Source organism: Vigna radiata, chromosome 10 (genome assembly GCF_000741045.1).
Source record: "Vigna radiata var. radiata cultivar VC1973A chromosome 10, Vradiata_ver6, whole genome shotgun sequence".
NCBI lineage: Eukaryota > Viridiplantae > Streptophyta > Magnoliopsida > Fabales > Fabaceae > Vigna > Vigna radiata.
In genome coordinates this window covers 17,631,558-17,650,802 of record NC_028360.1, presented here as the reverse complement: position 1 = coordinate 17,650,802, position 19,245 = coordinate 17,631,558, and the positions used below count along the sequence as shown (strand labels likewise).

The following is a 19,245-nucleotide window of genomic DNA, read 5'->3' as shown; positions in this document are numbered from 1 at the left end:
ACTGTGCAAGATAAAAACCAGTAAAATCATTTTTTACCTTTGAGATTTGGGAAGAGTAACATCAAATGACAAAATTTATATTCATTTTACACACATTAATAAATATAAAATGATTATAAAAGAGTAAACTTTTTCAATTTTTAAAAAATATCTCTGATTCAAATTGCTACCACCATTTTCATTTGGGTTTTGATATAAGAGAAAAAAATGTTGGAATGATGACAGAGAAAATGTTGAGATGAGAGAGAAAATATCTCTGATGACAGAGGGTTTCTGATTTTTTTTTCAATTGGGGCAATAGTAGAGATGACAGAGAAAATGTTGTAACGAGAGAGATGACAGAGAAAATGTTGGAGTGAGAGAGATGAGAGAGAAAGGGTTGAGAGGGATGAGGGAGGTGAGTAAGGGTTTGGGGGTTTCTTTTTTTTTTTTTTTTATTTTGAGAATGAAAATTATTTAAATATCCTTTACCTTAAAACTTAAATCCATGATAAATGAGGGTACTTTTGTCTACTATAATCCGGTATACATTGTTAAAACGTACGCGTGTTAACAAATCCCTATATATATATATATATATATATATATATATATATATATATATATATATATATATATGTTTTGATATTTTAATTTTTAATTACTCTTTTATAATATTAAATTTTGTAACTATTATATTTATAATGGTAATTGGATAATTATATAAAAGTTTTGTTTATTTCCACTATAAAAAATAATTGAATCAATTTAATTTAATTATATCCTAATAAATATATATAAAAAATCATAAAAAAATGTTTTTAACTCACCAATAATATGCAATGGGTTTAGGGTTACAAAATTTTTAATTTATGAAAAAATAATGAGCTAAATTAAGCTAACATTGTTTTAACTCTGTCCATAATAAATCAACCATATCAATCAGGTTGTCTTACTTTTCACATCTTAAGAAGTAGCTGGATTAATGAATAGTAAAATAACATATTCTTTTAGTCTGTATATAGCACTTATAATGTAATTTATGCCATTAAATCGATGAAGTGACTAATCCATCAGATGTTAAAATGAATTAAAACTTTCTATGCAATGAAAAGGTGGGTTAAATCAAGTTTAGCATATATTATTTGAATAATGATATTTAGATAATATTATTTTTTTTATAATATTTGAAATTATTTATGTGTTATTCTCTTATTGGTTTATAATGATGTTTATGATTATTATTATTAATTGTGGAATAATTTTAAATTAATTACAGAATAATATGATGTTCAAATATTGTTAAAAAATTATTGTCTAAATATTATTATCATATTCTTTATTTATTTAAATATAAGTGAGTGAATCAATTGGTTTGATCCATTTCTAAAATTGGTAGATAGATATAAATGCATTTTTTTATTTAATTACATATTTAAAATCTCATAAAACTGATTAAATCTGTCTCTCTTTTTTATTTTATTTTTTAACAGTGGCAACAATTAAAATATAATTAGAAATTTGGTTAAAAGATAGTGTTACCATCACACAGAAATGTTGACTAAATTGGTAATTTGAGTTTGGCCTGTCGATTAAATTGATTTGAAATTATTTTTTATTGAGAAAAATGAAGATTTATTGGAGTTTGAGCTCCCAACATGTGTTGTTACGTGGTCTTCCAAGCTTATGGGTACTTCCCTCTTCATTGGCATTCACACATGTAGTGTGCAGCCACCTTTTCACCAACACGTGTATCTGTCACTGCTCACCTGTAATTTCGTATCATATATTGCTAACCAATTCAAGTCGGTTGCAAATTTTCAATGCAAAGATAACATAAATAATAGTCATATTTATACTATTAAACGATATGGATAATACTTCAAAAATAATACTATATAAAGTACTTGTAAGATTTAAGAAGTATTAAATTTGTTGTATTGAATTTTACTTTGTTCGCGAAAAGCACATTTTTTTTTAAATTACGCAAGAAATGAATAAATTTGAAAAAATTATAAGTATAATTAAATTAAAATTATATCAAAGACAATATTATTTTAATTTAATTTTGATATAAATAATAATCGTGTCAATATAATACAGTTTTAATTAAAAATGTTTTGATTAAAATGATATGATTTTAATTTTGAAAATACTTTGAATTAAAATCATGTTATTTTAATATGATTTTTTACAATAAAATCCTATTATCTTTACAATTATTTTTAGTCCTTGATAATTTTTCTAAAAAGTTGCACTTGTTTTTGTCTAGTGTTGATATTAGACTACTATAAGCAGACGTAACATTTGAATTTTGTTACATGCCATGTTCTGGGATTAATCTGATTATAGAACATGGGTTTCGTTGTTATTTATGTTTTGTGTTGGACCAGAATTCCATGAAAAAAGAAACCGAGACTTAGTGGGTGGTAGTTTCGGAACTCAAAGAAGAAGGCTTGCAAGAAACTAAGGTTGTCACGTAGCACGTTCGCAGGATAACAACTTTTCAAGAATCATACGCAACAATGTATTGTGTACGTGTTTCCTCTGATTTAAGCTTCTGCATATATTTTTATAACTTTCCTTTCCTTTTCAATTTTGTATTTGGTCGGTCACAGTAAAAAATTACATTCAAAGTATTGAAATTGTTTTTGGAAGGAACGTTTGAAATTGAAACATTTACTTAAATAACTTTGTTTTAAGACTTAATTGTGTTTTTAACTTTTAATTTTGAATATATCATTGATTTTTTTTTTGTTTTATATATTTTTTTATATTGTTTCTTCTATTGAATATTATGGGTACATGTGTTTTATCTTAATAAATAATGAGAAGAGAAATTTGGAGATGATAATTTTGTGAAGTGAGAAAGAAAGAATAGGACAAAGCAGGAGTTAAAAAGTCAACTCTGTGTGGGTGGTAGAAATGATTATGACACGCAATGGGCAAGCTTATAATATAATGAATGAAGTTTGAAATTAATTAGTTAAGTAGTTGATTTTGCCTCCAATTTCTTTTCGCTGATATTCTAGGTTATTGTCGGTTTCTGATTCATATATTTTTTCATGTCATGTTTAGCTTAGTTAGAGCATCATTAAACTTACACATCAAATTCAGTATAAAAAAAGATTATATTAAAGAGTGAACAACTTTTATGTAAAACCTTATTACAACAAAGCACGTAATAATCATGATACTTGTTCTCACTTTTGCACTCTGTTTGTTTAAACAATTGAAATTAAGCTACATGCTATTGGCATAAATGCTAAAAATGTGTATGTATACTGCAAAGTTATTAATCTTTTATGAGATTATGCAAGACGCTAAAATGGTAATTAGAGTTTTAATTTTTAAATTTTTTAATATTTTTTTTTAAATGTAAATAAAATGATTAATTACAAATACAATAATTTGTTGTATTCTTTATCACTTTATCTTTTAATTATTTTCAGTTGCCTACAGGGTTAATATTTTCACGTAATTTTATCATTTTCTTTGCTTGAACAATAGTTCGGTTTATAGTTTTCATATGTATATGTATCAACCATGTTTTACGTTTTGAATCTGTAAGAAAGAATTGAAAACGGTGTCTTAAAATAAAAAGCAATTAGTATTTTAGATGATAGTAGTAGTGGGAGAAACAAAAGGTCATAAAAGATAGTGAATTTATTTGAAATAATAAATGGTATACACAGTCATATTTTGTAAAGGAAAAATACTATTTCTATTTTGTTTTTTAAGGAAGATTAAAATGGATATTTGGTAGGAAATTAAAATAACAATAATAATGCAATCAATGCAATGTACAACTTCCTTATTTGTTGCCCGTTAAGGAAAAGACCATGGGCCTTTCTTTTGGATCCGCTGAAAGATCACGAGCTTTAATAGGCCTACTGTGGGCTAGTCTGCTTTTAAAGTCCAAAAATCAATTGGAGACAAAAAAATTTAAATAATTGACTGTTCCAGACCAAGAAATTTTAAATTTTTTTTTGTATGAATTAGAAAATCTGTTGGAAACTAATATAATAACTGTTGCGAAACTTAACAAACATCTGATTCCGAGGCCTGGCATGGAACTCATAGTCACTCCCCTTGCATATTAGTTCATAATTAGTTTATATATTTAGAATTTCAATCCTCATTTAATACATGTAATTGCATGAATAGTATTTATTTTTATATAGGTAAGAAGAGTTGATTTTAGGTGTTTTTATATGTATATTTTTTGTAAATAAATCAATTTTTTCATAATTCTTATTTTGTCTTCAAGTTAAGTGTGTTTTTATATATATATTTTTGTGTGTTTTAGTTAGTGTGTGTTATTTATCTCTAGTTTATATTATGAGGGAAAATAAGTCAATACAAAGTCATTTTAATGGAGGATAAACAACTTGAAACTCAAGTAAGCATGTCCTGGACAAAAAATATTATGTTGTCGAACTTGGGGTTAAGACCTATAATTATAGGGTTGAGCACCACCAACCCAATGCAAGCGATGGAAAAGTTGCACTAAGTGTCAGTTAATGTGAAAGAAATAATGCTGAGTGTTAGAAAATGACGTTGAGAAGTGGTTTGACATAGAATCTTTTTATGTTTTAATTGATTATGCTCAACAGTGTTGATATGTCCTTAAACAGTTGCTAGCATGTCAAAATGACGTTTTTAAACATGTTTCTCTCGAGGCTTGAGGCATTCCTCTTCCTCCCATGACTACTCTCCACCTAAGGCAACTAAGAGAGGTCCTTGGAGGTTGTTTGGGGTGCTGAGAAGCTCTCATACTCCTCCTTAGATCTTCAATCTTCATTCATGGTGTTTTTTCCTTCTTATGGTTGATGTGAGAGAATATTTACGAATTGAAGGTGTTAATGCGAAAATGAAGCACAATTAGAGCATGTAGCAATTGCAAGAACCTTCGGAGAGGACTTGTATATTTTCTTTGTTTTCCATTTCTTTCCTATCTCTTCAATTCATAGAATTCTAAGTTCTTCACCATAGAAGACTATTCCTATTTGTTGAGATTAATTGTGAAGTATAAAACTTTGGTGTAATTTGTGTTGTTAATAATATATGTTTTTTCAATTTATGTTAATGTTTAATTTCCATGCTTATTGTTGTATTGGTTTCATGCTTGATTTGTGGTTCTTAATGTATTGGAAAATATGACTTGACCTAGACCAAAATTTGAACAACTAATACGACTTTTTATCTAGGGATAGAACATGATTCATTAGTAATTTTAGGGATTGGAACTTGATGAATGATCATAGACTCAAAGTCTAGAGGGATAAGACTTAAGTATAATATTGAGTTAATTTTGACAAATATGGAATTAAGACGAAGTGGATGAACTATAGTTTTAACAAATTGAAAATATCATATGTTATAATTTCTTACAAACTAACTGTTTGTTAAAAATACAAATGAGTGTTATTTGTGTCTTTGTGAACTTTGTGGTTTAATAAAGTGATTGAATGCAAAGTTTGCTAAATGTTAGCGTTAATCTTGAAGTTAACATTAAGATTGCTTAAAATAAAATAAACCAATTTTTAAAAATTTGTAAAATCAAAATTTCAGATATATCATTTAAATTGAACAATAATTTGATACTTAAACACAACTTGAAGATGACTATAATATAAATTATACTACAATATATTTATATAAAATAGTGTATTAAAATGTCGGGAAGAAAGAAATATTTAAAGGTGTTTGATATCAATTTATAAGCGATATAAAATTATTTGATATTCAATAACACTTATTATTTTATAAATTAAAAGACTTATAATAAAAAAAACCTTTTTTGAAATAAAAATAATGTACCATAATATAATACCTCCTCTTCTAAACTTTATTTTTCTATATAAATATTTATCTGGTCTCAATTCCTAAATTATACAGTACTATTGGATACACAACACCGGTTATGACTTCATATTTTAGTAAAGAAAAAAGTTATTTTGAAATAAAAATCATGTACCGTAATATAATTAATCTTGATCCGAACCTTATTTTTCTTATAAATTCTTACTTAAAAAATCAAACTGTTGTGAGAGATTTGGTAAAATTAAAGGAAAACTCTTTAATAATTTATTATAACTTTTCCTATTTATTTTATCGTACACATTCCATAGGATACCATGACCGTCGTGGCTGTAAATACAACTCCACCCAGTAATGTGAAATGAAAATACTAAAAAGAATATAGTAAAAATTAACTCTCAAGCATTCGCACTCATGAATTATGTCACCTTAGTCTTCTGTTTTGCAAAATTATATGACCTTAATTATGATATAGTGGAAGCTATTGCCCCTTAGCCTAATTTTAGGGTGTAGAAATTATTCATCATATACGCTCTCAGAAATTATTCAACTTTTTACCTTTTTTTATTCTCTTACTTTCACTTCTTAACCCAAACAAAAGGAAGTTTTGGGAACATGCCAAGATGCTCATACAAACATAGACTCATAAGTGAAATTATTTTCTGATTCTTAATTTTGAGACCCACTCTGATGAATCAGCTTTCAGGTAAGAGTGTAAGTTGTTATAGTAATTTATAATAACCCTAAATCTCAGTCTCTGAATTTAATATTATATTCTAAGTCTGAGTTGTCATTCTCTTGGAATTCTGATTTGGATGGTTGTGGATTAGGTGATACCATCCACTTAACTTGTTCACCATAACCGATCCAAGAACAGTTTATTAACATAAAATTAATCTGCATATATATATAATGGTGACAGAGAAAAGCCAAAAACCAGGTGCCAGAGCAGGTGAGTAACCACTAGCATCTGGAATTTGTGGAGCAAGCTCCTTGCCAACTTCCAAATCCACTACAAGGCAATTTTGAACTACTTTACATCTTTTACTTTGTCCTACTTTCACAAGTGGATCATGGGCATCTAATTTGTCATTTTGTGAAAATCATACTATCTATCTATTCGTTTTATTATATATAATCTTTATTATGTTTCTTTTCAATTCCCACTTAATATTTTCTACCAAATTGGTATGAATTCTTGAAATACTCGTCATTTTGTAGTTGCTTTTTTCAACTGATGTTTCGGTTTTGAAAGGCAGAGGATTTAGAAAATTTAAAATTTGAATTAGTTTGTCTGGAAGGTGGTCCTAAAAAACTAATTTAAGCGTTGTCTTTTTCTTTGGTGAAGGTAACTTTTCGGGTGTTTATTTTTCTTCTATTCTGTAAATATTTGATTTTCTATATTGAAAATTGACTATCAGAATTAATTAATTGAGCAGAAAACATCTCACCCTAACGACCCAACATGCTTAGGTCAAATTGTTATTTTTGTTTATTTTTTTCCTTGAATAGTAGGGTAGGAACAGAGTATTAATTTGTGGTTGGTGCCTTTTTGCTTTTCTCTTACTTGAAGACATAGTTGTTTCTGCATATAACATGTGCAAATAAATTGCGAAGGTAATTTCTACCAATCAAGGGAGGCATAAAAAACAACCTTGTTGACATACGATAGCAAGTTAATACAAGACTGGAAGGGTTTAGTAATTTGCATGTGGTTTGTTTTTCTTCCAAGTAAATAGTTAGATGATGGAAGTAATGTCCCAAACTGTGCTTGGCTCTTCCACAAATTTGCCAATACTATTTTGTACCACTTTCTCAGTCATAGCAATCAATTGGGTTTCTATCTGTTTTTGTCTTATAGCTATGACAATCAAATTGATTAGGCATGGTTTAAACCAGCAAAACTAGCTTGGTCAAAAGGTAAATGAAGCATTCATGACTGCAATAGTTCATGCAATCAAACAATAATTGTTCTTCTATGGTTATTGTATTTTCTTCACCCATGACTAATCCAAGAGTCACTCTATCAACCTTTTTATTTATGGGGAAATTGTATGCAGCAGGAAGTTAATTGCGACTGCTATAATTTAATTCTTAGTAGAAAGAACCCTCAGTATTGAAGACTTGGTTCTTGTTGATTATTGAGCACCTGCTGAAGTAGGAATGGTTGTCAAAAACATAAATAGAATGAAAACGATCAAACTAAATTTCTTCTGCTTCTGCCATCAGAACAACTTATTTTTAACCCCAATAAGGATTGTAGCCCATTCCTTTTAAGTTTGGACTCACTCTGCAACTTTTGCTAAATTTGAGTGGTCAATTTCCTACACTTTGCATTGGACAAATAAACAACTGCTATCGAACAAAATTGAATTGTATGTTACGCAACAGAACCAAGCATACTGCAACCTTAAAATCCTTCAGAAGACTCGGTATGTCTACTACTAATTACTAATTTACAACAGTTTTAATCATGGCTCATCCTTCTCTTCTTTATACACCTGAACCATTTGTTATTCTGTTAAGGTATGTAGTATAACAACGTTCCCTTCATGTTTTTCCCATCATAGTCAGTAATAAGAAACGTTAGACATTAGATAAGTAATGTACATAAATTATTTTAAAATTACACAGTGAAATGTATTCAAATTAACCTTGAACTTTAGAGAGGTGGAGTCTCAAGTGAGGGGCCAGGCCCTGGCAGTGGTAGGTGTTGTCAACTGTGTGGTGTGAGATTGGATAATTTATTGCATGGCCATGGGAGCATGTTTAGCATTACATCATCTTCTCTGTTGATCTTTCTAACCTTCTGAATCAGAAATTAAAGATCTGGGACCCTATCCCTTTCAGTCACCTTCAATATATTTGAATTAAGGGCTATTGTATTTTTTTATACACCACAGAGTAACTGTTTCTTCATATCTGAACCCTCCACTTTTTATTACAACGCACTCATTAGTCTCCATGGCAGCATTGACATCACAGAAATTCACCGTGAGAAATTATGTCAGAGACCAAAACATTTGAAAGTAAAACAAAAAGCGACATTGACTGGCATGCGGTGATCTCAAACCTCTTCAGCAGTCAACACCTATGGTACATTTTCCATTTAATGGTTTTTCACCATCCACAAATAACCACGCTCACGTGCCCGTTAACTCCTCCGTCAAAAACACTTGACGCCGTTGCTCCCACTTCACTACCACTATAACCACCAACTGTCCCACTTGGCTTGGCCAACAACTATAGCCCACCCTCGGTCCACCTTTCTCCATTCCTTTTCTCTCTTTCACACCAACCATCAGGGTATAATAGGGACGCGACATTGAGACGGTGGAGCTAAGAAAATGAAGCCGTTTTCCACGTTCTTCATTCTCCTTTCACTGGTTGCGCTCGTGGACTCTAAATATTATTCATGCAAAAAAGAAGACCGGGAGCTTGTGTCAAAGGCGTTTCAATCTGTGTCTGGATTCAACTCTTCCTGGTTCCAAAGCGCTTCTAATTGTTCAAATGCTGATGTTATTAAAGGATTAAATCTTTCGTTCAGGAACCTAAGAGGAAGCATTTCGTGGAAGTATCTGAGGAACATGTCCAAGTTGGAGGTTCTAGATCTGTCTGGGAATTTCTTACAAGGGCAGGTACCAAACTGGTTGTGGACAAGCTCATCCTTATTGGTAGTGAACCTTTCCCAGAACAACTTCGGAGGGAGCATTAACCCCACTTTCCAAAACGGTTCCTTTTCATCGCTGAAAAATCTCAATCTCTCATACAACAGGTTCACCAACCAGCTTCACCTCTCTGTTTTTTCAAACCTTGAAAGCCTCGACCTTTCACACAATAACCTCAGAACTTTACCTTTGGGGTTCCAAAACCTCACCAATCTACACCACCTTAATCTCTCCAACTGCAACATCAAAGGCAGCGTAAAACCCATTTCCACCCTAACCTCACTATCCTTCTTGGACCTTTCGAACAACTCTTTGAACGGTAGCTTCCCCTCGGATTTCCCTCCCTTGAAGACCATAAAATTCTTGAACATCTCTCACAACAACTTTAAAACATCCACCGCATTAGACAGATTCAAAAAGTTCGGCAAATCGGCGTTCATTCACGCTGGTAACAACTTCAGCTACACCGCATCCAAAACCCCAAAGCTAGGTGCAACCTCGACATCAGCTTCAACTTCAACCCCACCACACAAACAGTCCCACCACATCCAGGCGGAGAAGAAGAGGCCAAGAGAAAAGCAAAAGTCAAAACGGAAACCAAGAAGCATGATTGCGGCCCTGTCGTGTGCCTCGGCACTCGTGGTTGTCGGATTGTGCATGTGCGTTGTGTGGCGTTGCAGAAGGAAGAGGCAACTGGCAAAAAGGAACAAGTGGGCGATCTCAAAACCGGTCCCAGTGAACGTGAAGATGGAGAAATCGGGACCCTTCGCATTCGAGACAGAATCAGGGACATCCTGGGTGGCTGACCTGAAAGAACCCTCTTCCGCACCCGTGGTCATGTTCGAGAAGCCTCTCATGAACCTCACCTTCGTGGACCTCATCGCTGCCACGTCACATTTTGGCAAAGACTCTCTCCTAGCTGAGGGCAGGTGTGGGCCCGTGTACCGCGCTGTCTTAACCGGAGACATCCACGTGGCAATCAAAGTCATCGAAAACGCCAGAGACGTCCATCATGATGACGCTGTCGCTCTCTTCGTTGACCTTTCCCAACTCAAACACCCCAATCTCTTGCCCCTCTCCGGTTACTGTATTGCAGGTAGCGACCCTACTTTCACGAATTGGGCCAATGTTTTTATTTTTCTGATACAGTTCCAAAATTCTGATCTATAACTGCGCACACCAGTGTCCTTTGACTTAACCTACTCACATTAAATGCCTCACGGGTTTTAAATTTTTTAACCTATTCAGTAACCATTTCCTCCTAATTCCACCACTCGCTATCATTACGTGTAGAAATTCATGCATGCAATTTTTACAATTTCAAAATTTGAAATATTGTTACTATTATTATCAGGTAAGGAGAAGCTGGTGCTGTACGAGTTTATGTCCAACGGAGATTTGGGTAGGTGGTTGAAGGAACTACCAGCAGGGGAGACTAACGTCGAGGATTGGAGCGGTGACACATGGGAGATTATTCAAAACGGCGCGGTTTCTCGACCCTCGCCGCCGGAAAAGATGGGCTGGCAAATACGCCATCGTATAGCGGTGGGCGTGGCGCGTGGGTTGGCGTTTCTGCACCACGCGGGGTCAAGGCCCGTCGTACACGGGCATCTCGTGACCTCCAATGTCCTTCTCGGCGACGACTTCGAGCCGCGAATCGCGGATTTCGGGTTCCGGAAGTTTGGAAGGGAGAGCGCTGCTGCCGCGACGAATTGCTCGACGGAGACGGATGTTTACTGCTTTGGTGTGGTGCTTATGGAGCTTCTGACGGGGAAGGGCGGCACGGCGGAGACGGTGGTTTGGGTGAGGAAGGCGGTAAGGGAGGGACACGCTGTGAAGGCGCTTGATGAGAGGCTTAAACTCGGCAGCGGCGGCGATTCGGAGAGTGAGATGGTGGAGAGCCTCCGAGTAGCGTATTTGTGTACGGCTGAGTCACCCGGGAAGAGGCCCAGCATGCAGCAGGTATTGGGCCTGCTGAAAGATATTCACCCGAGTCAGGGACTGGACTGAGTTCACTCGGGCAACGAATTGGTTTTCCATTTTGCACGCTAAACCTGGATGAGCAACTCGATTCCTGGTTGCATGCCATCTGGCAATGGAGTTTTGGAGCATGTAATTGTTGTTTTTGGAAATTGCACTAAATGAAATATATCATAAGGTATATTTATGGCTATGATTGAAATGTATATACCAAAAAGTTGAGGAAGAAAAGAAAAAGAAGTGTGTGAGTGAGCATGCATAAACATTACAATTACATGTTGCATAGGGCAGAGAATCCACTAATTAATTGTCTATTCTAAGAGGGACTTTTATGATATTTATCTTTGCTTTTACTTTTTCTAGTGTTAATTTAGGATAGAACATCTTCTGAAAGAAACAAAGAGGGTAGATGAGATAGATGCACCTATGCTTTTGCATCTCCACTTGCTACAGATAACGTCTTTGTTTTATTCAAACAACATCGCCTTCTGCCTTCTCTTTTTCATTCTTTCTCATCTCATTAGGTGACACAATCTTCATTGTCAACATTCTACGCTAATTACCACTATTTCGATACATTCAAAACTAATACTTTGAAAATTCCTATATTTAATCATTTCAGGTGTTTACAACGCTATCACGCCTTAAATAGTTACATTCAGCTTTTGAGCTCTTTTTAGCTTTTGCTTTACAACCCACCACATCTGTTTCTAAATATGCTACAAATTCACCCATTTTGGCCACTTGAGTATTTTTCTGAAACTTATTCATGGGATGCAGTTTACTTTGACCTTGAGCAAAGGATTCCACAAAGTTCGTTATAGAGATCATATAAGATTTCAAATATTATATACTATAATGGAAACATGGGCATATACGCAGCGTTTATTTATATATTTACGATAAAAAAATATAATTGCATGTTAATTTTAAGGATGAATCAGAATAAAATTTAAGTTTAATTAAAATAAATCTAACGTTTACAAAACCTATTTTAAAAACGATAAAATTTACGAGGGTTAAATATTCTTTCCCAAGTATGAAAATTTTGAAACTCTTCACTTATAGATAGGGCTTAAGAATCACAAGGCTATCACGCTTTAAAGAATACAAATGATCAATTATTTAAAAATACTAAACATTGTTTTTTTTTTCTATTTCAAATGTAAAATGTTTTCAGTTAACCTGTCGGTTTATTTACATCAATACTTTTTGGGAAGGGTGGACGATGCACCCATCTTAGACATACAAAATTTATGCATTTTCCTGTCAGAGAAGATTTTGTACTAAATGTTTAGGAAAATGATATTTTAAAACCAAATTTTGACACCCTTTTGACATTGTACACGTGTTAAAATGTGGTTGGACGATTTCAAATTAAAAAAAGCTGAGACAAGGACATATTTGGAAAAGAAAAACCAGAGTTTTCTTTTAATTTGAAATCATCCCATCACATTTTGACACGTATACAGTGTTAAAATGGTGTCAAAAATTTGGTGTTAAAATATTATTTTCCAAATGTTTATATGATTCTATCACACTTTCCTTTTTCCAATTCAATAAAAGCAGAAGAAAAAAAAAACAAAGACGAACCATGACTCTGCCCCAAGTTTTCATTGTGAGGTCATTAATGAAGTTTTTCTATGACATGCTCAAGCTCCATAACTAAGGGGAACTAAATACATTATCATGTGTTCAATTTCAACCACTTCATTGTTTTCTTATTTTATGGATTTGGATCATATTTTGTTTATTGAAATTTGTCGAGCTTGACATGTTCTTTTCAACACATTAGTACAATAATGCTGATAGAATCTATTCTTTGAAAAAAGAAGGCAATTTATAGGATCGAGGGTAAGATACTGTACATGGGGAAAAGAATCGATGGCTAAAGAAATTCAATCTAACAAGGAAGTGTTTTTTTATTGACAAGTGTTGATGTAAAGACTAGCTAGTAGCTAATGGTGTTTGCACATGCACTCAGGGCACCTGGGATTTCTATAAACGCTTCGGCCATAACTCCTAATCCCAGCCTTCTGACCTTCCAGAATCATCTTCTTTACTCTGACCTCAAACCTGTTCCATTTTATGGTGTTGTTCTCCCTCAAAATTGCGGCTAGCCTTGTCTTGTTTGGCCGCAACGTAGGAGCATGATCGCCACCATAGTAGGTTCTGAATCCAGAAACCAATGATGAAAGTTGGCTACCAGAGTCAGTCATAGCAAATACATCAGCACTTGCACATGCAATGAAATCCAAAGCCGCCAACTGCATTCACATCAAGTTAATGTTATTAGTAACTATAATTATTTAGTATTGTGAAAATATTTAGTTGACATTAACAGTATTGACAATGCTATCCCAGATCAATTTTCTTGCGAATAAACTTTCCCTCCTAAGTGGAGTGTGCTTGTGTGATTCTGAACCTTAAAATGTACTTGGGTAAACTTCATATATCATTAAAATCTTACATATATTTTCAAGAACATCATGAACAGTGAAGTAATCTGAGTGGATACTAAAAAAATGGTAGAGTGAGACCAGTATATTGTCAAAGATAATGGAGAGAATACGAAATTACCTGAGACGAAAAATTCCTGAAAGGTGCCAGTTCACTGTCTGTAAGCAGGTTTTCCTTTGTGATCACATTAGGATAGAGGCTGGTGAAGGGTTCCATTCTTGAGTTTCCCCCATAAATGTGTGAACCAGCCAAGTAAATATAAGTTTCATGTTTGAAACCAAGACCTGCTAGAACAAGTGCTGCTTCTTCTGGTGTCAACGGACATTTTCCCAATTTTCTCAAATTCATTGGAGAAATGGAGCTATAAACATCAACAGAAAGTGCATCAAACAGATTAGATAAACGGCAAGGATATTTACCATTCAAAACATTATATAGCAAAGCATATGGTAGAAACATGCATACGTTGAATTCTTCTTCAAGCGTTCAAGAAACAGAGGGAAATGTCTTTCTCTATAGGCTTGAAGTTCCTTCCTCTCTTCTTCCCCGCCTCCAAATTCGCATAAGGAATAGGCTACCATGTCTATTTCAAATCTCAAGTGCAAGGCTAGATATTTTACCGAGCCCCTTTTACCTTCATGATATTTGTTGTTGTGGATGAACTTTCCCAGCAATTGAGTGTCTAATATGCTTCGTCGAGCACCATATTTCCTAATCCTTTGGATCAATATAGAGCCAAGTTGTTGAATTTTTGGCGCGAATTTCAAAGCATGGAAATTGCATTTGCATCTTAACCTCTGCAAATGGAATTGTTGCAAACATATAAAAATTCATTCTAAATTTGAACCTTAAAAGTACACTAAACGAGTGCAGATCTGATCCAAATAACGCTTAGTTATTCAAGTGGCCAGATCTGGTTACTACGTAATGAAAATGAAGAAAAACTCTTCAAATGATAAAGGTTGGTAGAAAATAACTTGTGAAATAAGTAGAAATAATCAATCAGATCATGGAAAACAGATAGCAAATCTTACTCATCAGGTGGTAAAGGAAAGAACAGAAGTACATATATTTTCAATGTTGGAATTTGGAGCTTCTATTAAAAAGTACCCGTGTGAAAAGATATCGCCAATGCACAAGCAAAATGTTTTGGACCATGATTATATATCTGATAGTAGCAAAAGGGGTACATATTTTTGTTTAAATTGTATACGGTAAGCCAGTGGCAGTCCTATTGACAACACAGTATTGTAGATAACGGAAAACTTCCAACAGAGTAGTAACCTGTTTAAAACTAGACAACCAAGGTAAAACTGTATGACCTGAATATCAGAAGGCAATGGATCAAAACCTAGTCGATTTCCATATCCCAGGAAGTGAACAACTCCATTTCTCAAAAGAAGAGGAAGCACAACTTTGATATAGTCAGCAGGTGTGGCTTCTTTGGTAAGATCTGCGTCTGTAATCTAAAAAGCAAGGTGTTTATTGAAGTTGTTTGTTGTTATAACGGGTTTTGTCTGTCTTCTTAAGTACATCAGACGAAAGATTACAAACCTGGCTACCAATTGCTTCTACATCCAAGGATTTCATATGAGGTGGAAGTTCCTTCTCAATACTGATATCATCCTTCAAGGTATTCATGAAATACTCCTCCTGGTATATGTCACCAAACTGGCTGCAATTTTTAATTAATTATTACATAAATTGCCGAGTCATTCAATTGAAATCAAATACTGGTATATGACACCAAATCTTGCTCTAATCAAGTAAACAAAACATGTACAAGTGAAAAGTTCAGTTTTTACTTTACTACCGAACACATCTACCTTGGATCCTTCCATACGTTACTGTAAAGAAATTTTGGAATGACTAAAGTTGCATTAAGGAGAGATGCCACAGCAACAGCATTGCAAATCTGTAATCACTACGGTAGTCTCATTACTTCCATTATTGGTAATCCAAAAGCATGTCAAAAAGAAAGGATAAAAGATCATATTTGATCACAAGTATAGCAATTAACTAAGAGCTTGAAATGCCTCCAGTATGTGAATGACCGAAAAGATATGAATTAACTGCTTGTACTTACAGCAACTCGTTGTTGATTAAGACCACCATTTGCGCTGATTAATATGTAGCCATTACTTTGCACAGGCTTTCCTGTCACAGATTATAAACTAGTTACAGAGTAGTATACCAGGCAAATAATTTTCTGATAATAAGTTACAATTTAAACTTCAAGTTGTTGATAAAAGCATAAGAATAAAAACACGTCGTAAAAAGTTTTCTTCACGTTTTTATTACATACCTGAATTGGATTGAACTTTGCTTTCTGCACAAGGTTTCCATGAAGATGCCTGGCGAAATGGTTCCACCCATAAATTCGATGATTCTTGCTTGAACTCCTTCTGTGGTATCAAAAGACAGAAATAAACTTCAAATATTGAAAAAAAAAAAAAGTATCTAAACACATGCACATCAATCTGTAAGTTTGATCCTAACCTCTGCAAGAGCACTGGAAGCCAAGTTTAGAAGTCGTTCATACATATATACTGGCGATTGTTTTCTGTAGATGTAGGAATCTCTACCCTTTTCATTAAAACATGCATTAGTTATATATGCCAATCAGCAAAACATCACATAAATTTTAAGCAGAAGCAACTTCAATTATACAGACTTGAGACGTGCACCCCTAGTTATCATAATTTACGCTCAAATACTCTGAAATATCACATTTAAAATGTAGATAACAATTCTACTCTTGAATATATGAGTTCGAGGAGGGTGCTTGCACGCAAGAGATTCTATACTTGTACCTGAAACGCACTCGAGTTATTTGGAGCTGTACCGGGTTGAAGATTGGTAAACTCAAAAAATGAGATGATAAGAGAGTCAAGAAGAAAAAGGCAACCCAACAATCCAAACATGACAACAATGGCCCTGATGTGCTTTTTCCCTACATAGAGCCCCCTACAAGAATTGCATTTTGAAGAATCACTTTTCAGCCCCTGAAGCAACAAAGTTTTGGAATGCCAACCCTGAAACTCAGAACGCAGACTTTTATGAGACCCTTGTTTCCCCATTACACCACTACCTATCAGCTTAGTTTAAAGTAGCTAAAGTTTACAACTTTAACTATTCACATAAGCCTCATCCCCTCCCTTTTTCCCATACAAAGATAAATGGTCACTGAAACAAGAAGAAAGAACTCTGAGAGGCATGAAAAAGTGTGTGTTTATGGTGTTTGCTGACTATTATCATATTATGGATTCGAAAACCGACCCACCAATCCACTAGAATTCAAGTTTGGTGGGGCAATAGGGAATTAAGCAAAAGAGTGGAGCTTTCTGGTATGTTTCCAAGTGAAGCGAAGAAGTAGGTGATGGAGATATGCAGCTGAGAAAGTTGTAGATGAATGAGTGAAATCCAAGCGAAAGATGGAAACTCAACTGTGCATTGAAAACATACCTTATGGAATAAGAATGAGAATGCATATGAAACAACAACTTCCCACCAAACACAACACTGACAGCAGATGTTGGGAAGCATTTTCAGCTTTCTCACTTCCAAATTCCATCTTTGACAAGCAAAGAAGTGACACTACCAACAACAATAACAACAAACATTTCATCAACTTTTCTTAATCCTTTTCATTTCTTCTCTGAATAGTTTTTTCTTTCAACAACATTGCCTTGTTTCCACTACTTGCAGTTTTTGGTTTGGCGGGCTTTTAATATTTACACAACGCACGTTCCAATGATAAAATTAATAATGAAATAAACAAAGACTTAGTAAAATTTTAAAGGATGTATATCCAAATTAATCCTCCAAAAATATGTGACGTAATTATTTCAGTTTCCTAAAATAAGAAAAATTAAAATAAATCTCTGTATGACGAACAAAGTCGCTCTTATTTAGTGTCAGAAAGCAGTCAAAGTTGCTTCGACATAAGTCATACTTGAAATTATTTACATTGATCATACGAAAAGAACTGGAGTTGATAAAAGAAAAGTTTAATTGGTCAAATATTTCATACATTTAAAAATGGTTAAATATTTCATACATTTGGTCCGAACATTATTTGTGGACAAGTTGCTGGCAAGTTCTTTTAATCGGGGTTTCTTCCTGCACCCCGTTATTTTCTTTTTGCATCTCAATTCCCATTTTACTCCTACGAAATATATATTAAATAAATAAATAATAATTATATCTATATTTACCTTTTCCATCTTTATTTCTTCTAACACTTTGAAACATTGAAGTTGTGCCTTATTTTCTCATCCTTTTTTTTTTCGGATTTTATCTTGCCATCAAAGTTATTGGCTGTGTGGTTCGTACAAAATCTTCAAAGTGAATTTAATTTTGAAATCTGACATGTGAATTGTCAACTAAATTCAATATGAAAGATTGAGAGTGCATTGGAGGAAAGATTGATAGTGCAGTGGAGTGAAAATCAGGGGAAGAAATGCAGTTTGCTTTAATGGAAGGAAGGAAGGAGGTGCATAATAGGAATTTTGTTCTAGTCAAGGGGTCAAAGGGTAATTTGATCATTTTTAAAAATTTAGGATGCAGTAAAAACAATGGCTTGACAAAGTGGGTTTTCTTATGTGGATCGATTAGTGTTTTTAACATTGCAACCAAAGTTGAAAGAGTAATAAAAGTATTATATGTGATCGCCGGTACAAGAAGCATGGTGCAGGGGTACGGACAAGGAGCGGCTCCTGACAGGTTTCGAGTGGAAGGGACACATGGACGAATCGAACATACACCGGAATGAGAGGAATCTGAAAACTGTATAGGTATGAGACTATACAGTTGAAGAATAGGTTAAAGGAATTGATTTGGCTACCCATATCACCAAAATGCATTTACTTTTCGCTGTTACATTATGTTTTATTTTAATATTTCTTTTAATCCTCAATTCTCCCACTTTCAAAACATTTATTTCCCTATTTTTCTTTTCGTCCATATTGTTATGTTTTTAAAACTATTCTACATAAACAAAACAACATAAATAATAAAAATAAACTGAAACCAATAATATTTTTTTTTTAATGGAATATTTCTACATGCACTAAAAATATATAAAAAAACATAACTAAAATGGTATACACTACCCCAAATTAAAGAATGAATCGGTGATGTGTGAGAGTGGACCTAATTATATGATTAAATGACATAATCATTGAGAGGCTCTGCCGACGTTAAAACGATAAAGCCAAAAACAGGAAACTCGAGCATCATGGTGGTTATTAATTACGTACCTTTTAATTTATTACTTTAATTTGTTTATATTTTTATTATCATTATCATTGCAGTTAAGCACATCTAATTATTG

At 33.6% G+C, this 19,245-nt stretch overlaps 2 protein-coding genes across 2 annotated transcripts; one reads left to right on the top strand and one right to left on the bottom strand.

Moving 5' to 3' along the window:
- The first annotated feature begins 8,491 nt into the window (after positions 1–8,491).
- On the top strand, positions 8,492–11,803 carry LOC106775006 (calmodulin-binding receptor kinase CaMRLK). Its single transcript, XM_014662026.2, has 2 exons — positions 8,492–10,566; positions 10,825–11,803. Exons 1-2 carry the CDS (start codon positions 9,150–9,152, stop codon positions 11,478–11,480), a joined length of 2,073 nt encoding a protein of 690 aa, XP_014517512.1. The 5' UTR covers positions 8,492–9,149; the 3' UTR covers positions 11,481–11,803.
- A 1,468-nt stretch (positions 11,804–13,271) lies between these two features.
- On the bottom strand, positions 13,272–17,395 carry LOC106775009 (uncharacterized protein At1g04910). The gene is made up of 10 exons (XM_014662031.2): positions 16,724–17,395; positions 16,410–16,496; positions 16,216–16,315; positions 15,997–16,067; positions 15,737–15,825; positions 15,465–15,585; positions 15,233–15,376; positions 14,376–14,707; positions 14,031–14,271; positions 13,272–13,717 (listed from the first exon to the last, which is right to left on the bottom strand). Exons 1-10 carry the CDS (start codon positions 16,988–16,990, stop codon positions 13,409–13,411), a joined length of 1,761 nt encoding a protein of 586 aa, XP_014517517.1. The 5' UTR covers positions 16,991–17,395; the 3' UTR covers positions 13,272–13,408.
- Positions 17,396–19,245: the final 1,850 nt, after the last annotated feature.

Coding starts and splice junctions, on each gene's coding strand:
- LOC106775006 (XM_014662026.2), top strand. CDS start 9,150: ATGAAGCCGTTTTCCACGTTCTTCATTCTCCTTTCACTGGTTGCGCTC. Junction 10,567..10,824: donor CTCCGGTTACTGTATTGCAG/GTAGCGACCCTA, acceptor TATTATTATCAG/GTAAGGAGAAGCTGGTGCTG.
- LOC106775009 (XM_014662031.2), bottom strand. CDS start 16,990: ATGGGGAAACAAGGGTCTCATAAAAGTCTGCGTTCTGAGTTTCAGGGT. Junction 15,377..15,464: donor TAGAAGCAATTGGTAGCCAG/GTTTGTAATCTT, acceptor CTTGCTTTTTAG/ATTACAGACGCAGATCTTAC. Junction 14,272..14,375: donor CGCTTGAAGAAGAATTCAAC/GTATGCATGTTT, acceptor TGATGTTTATAG/CTCCATTTCTCCAATGAATT.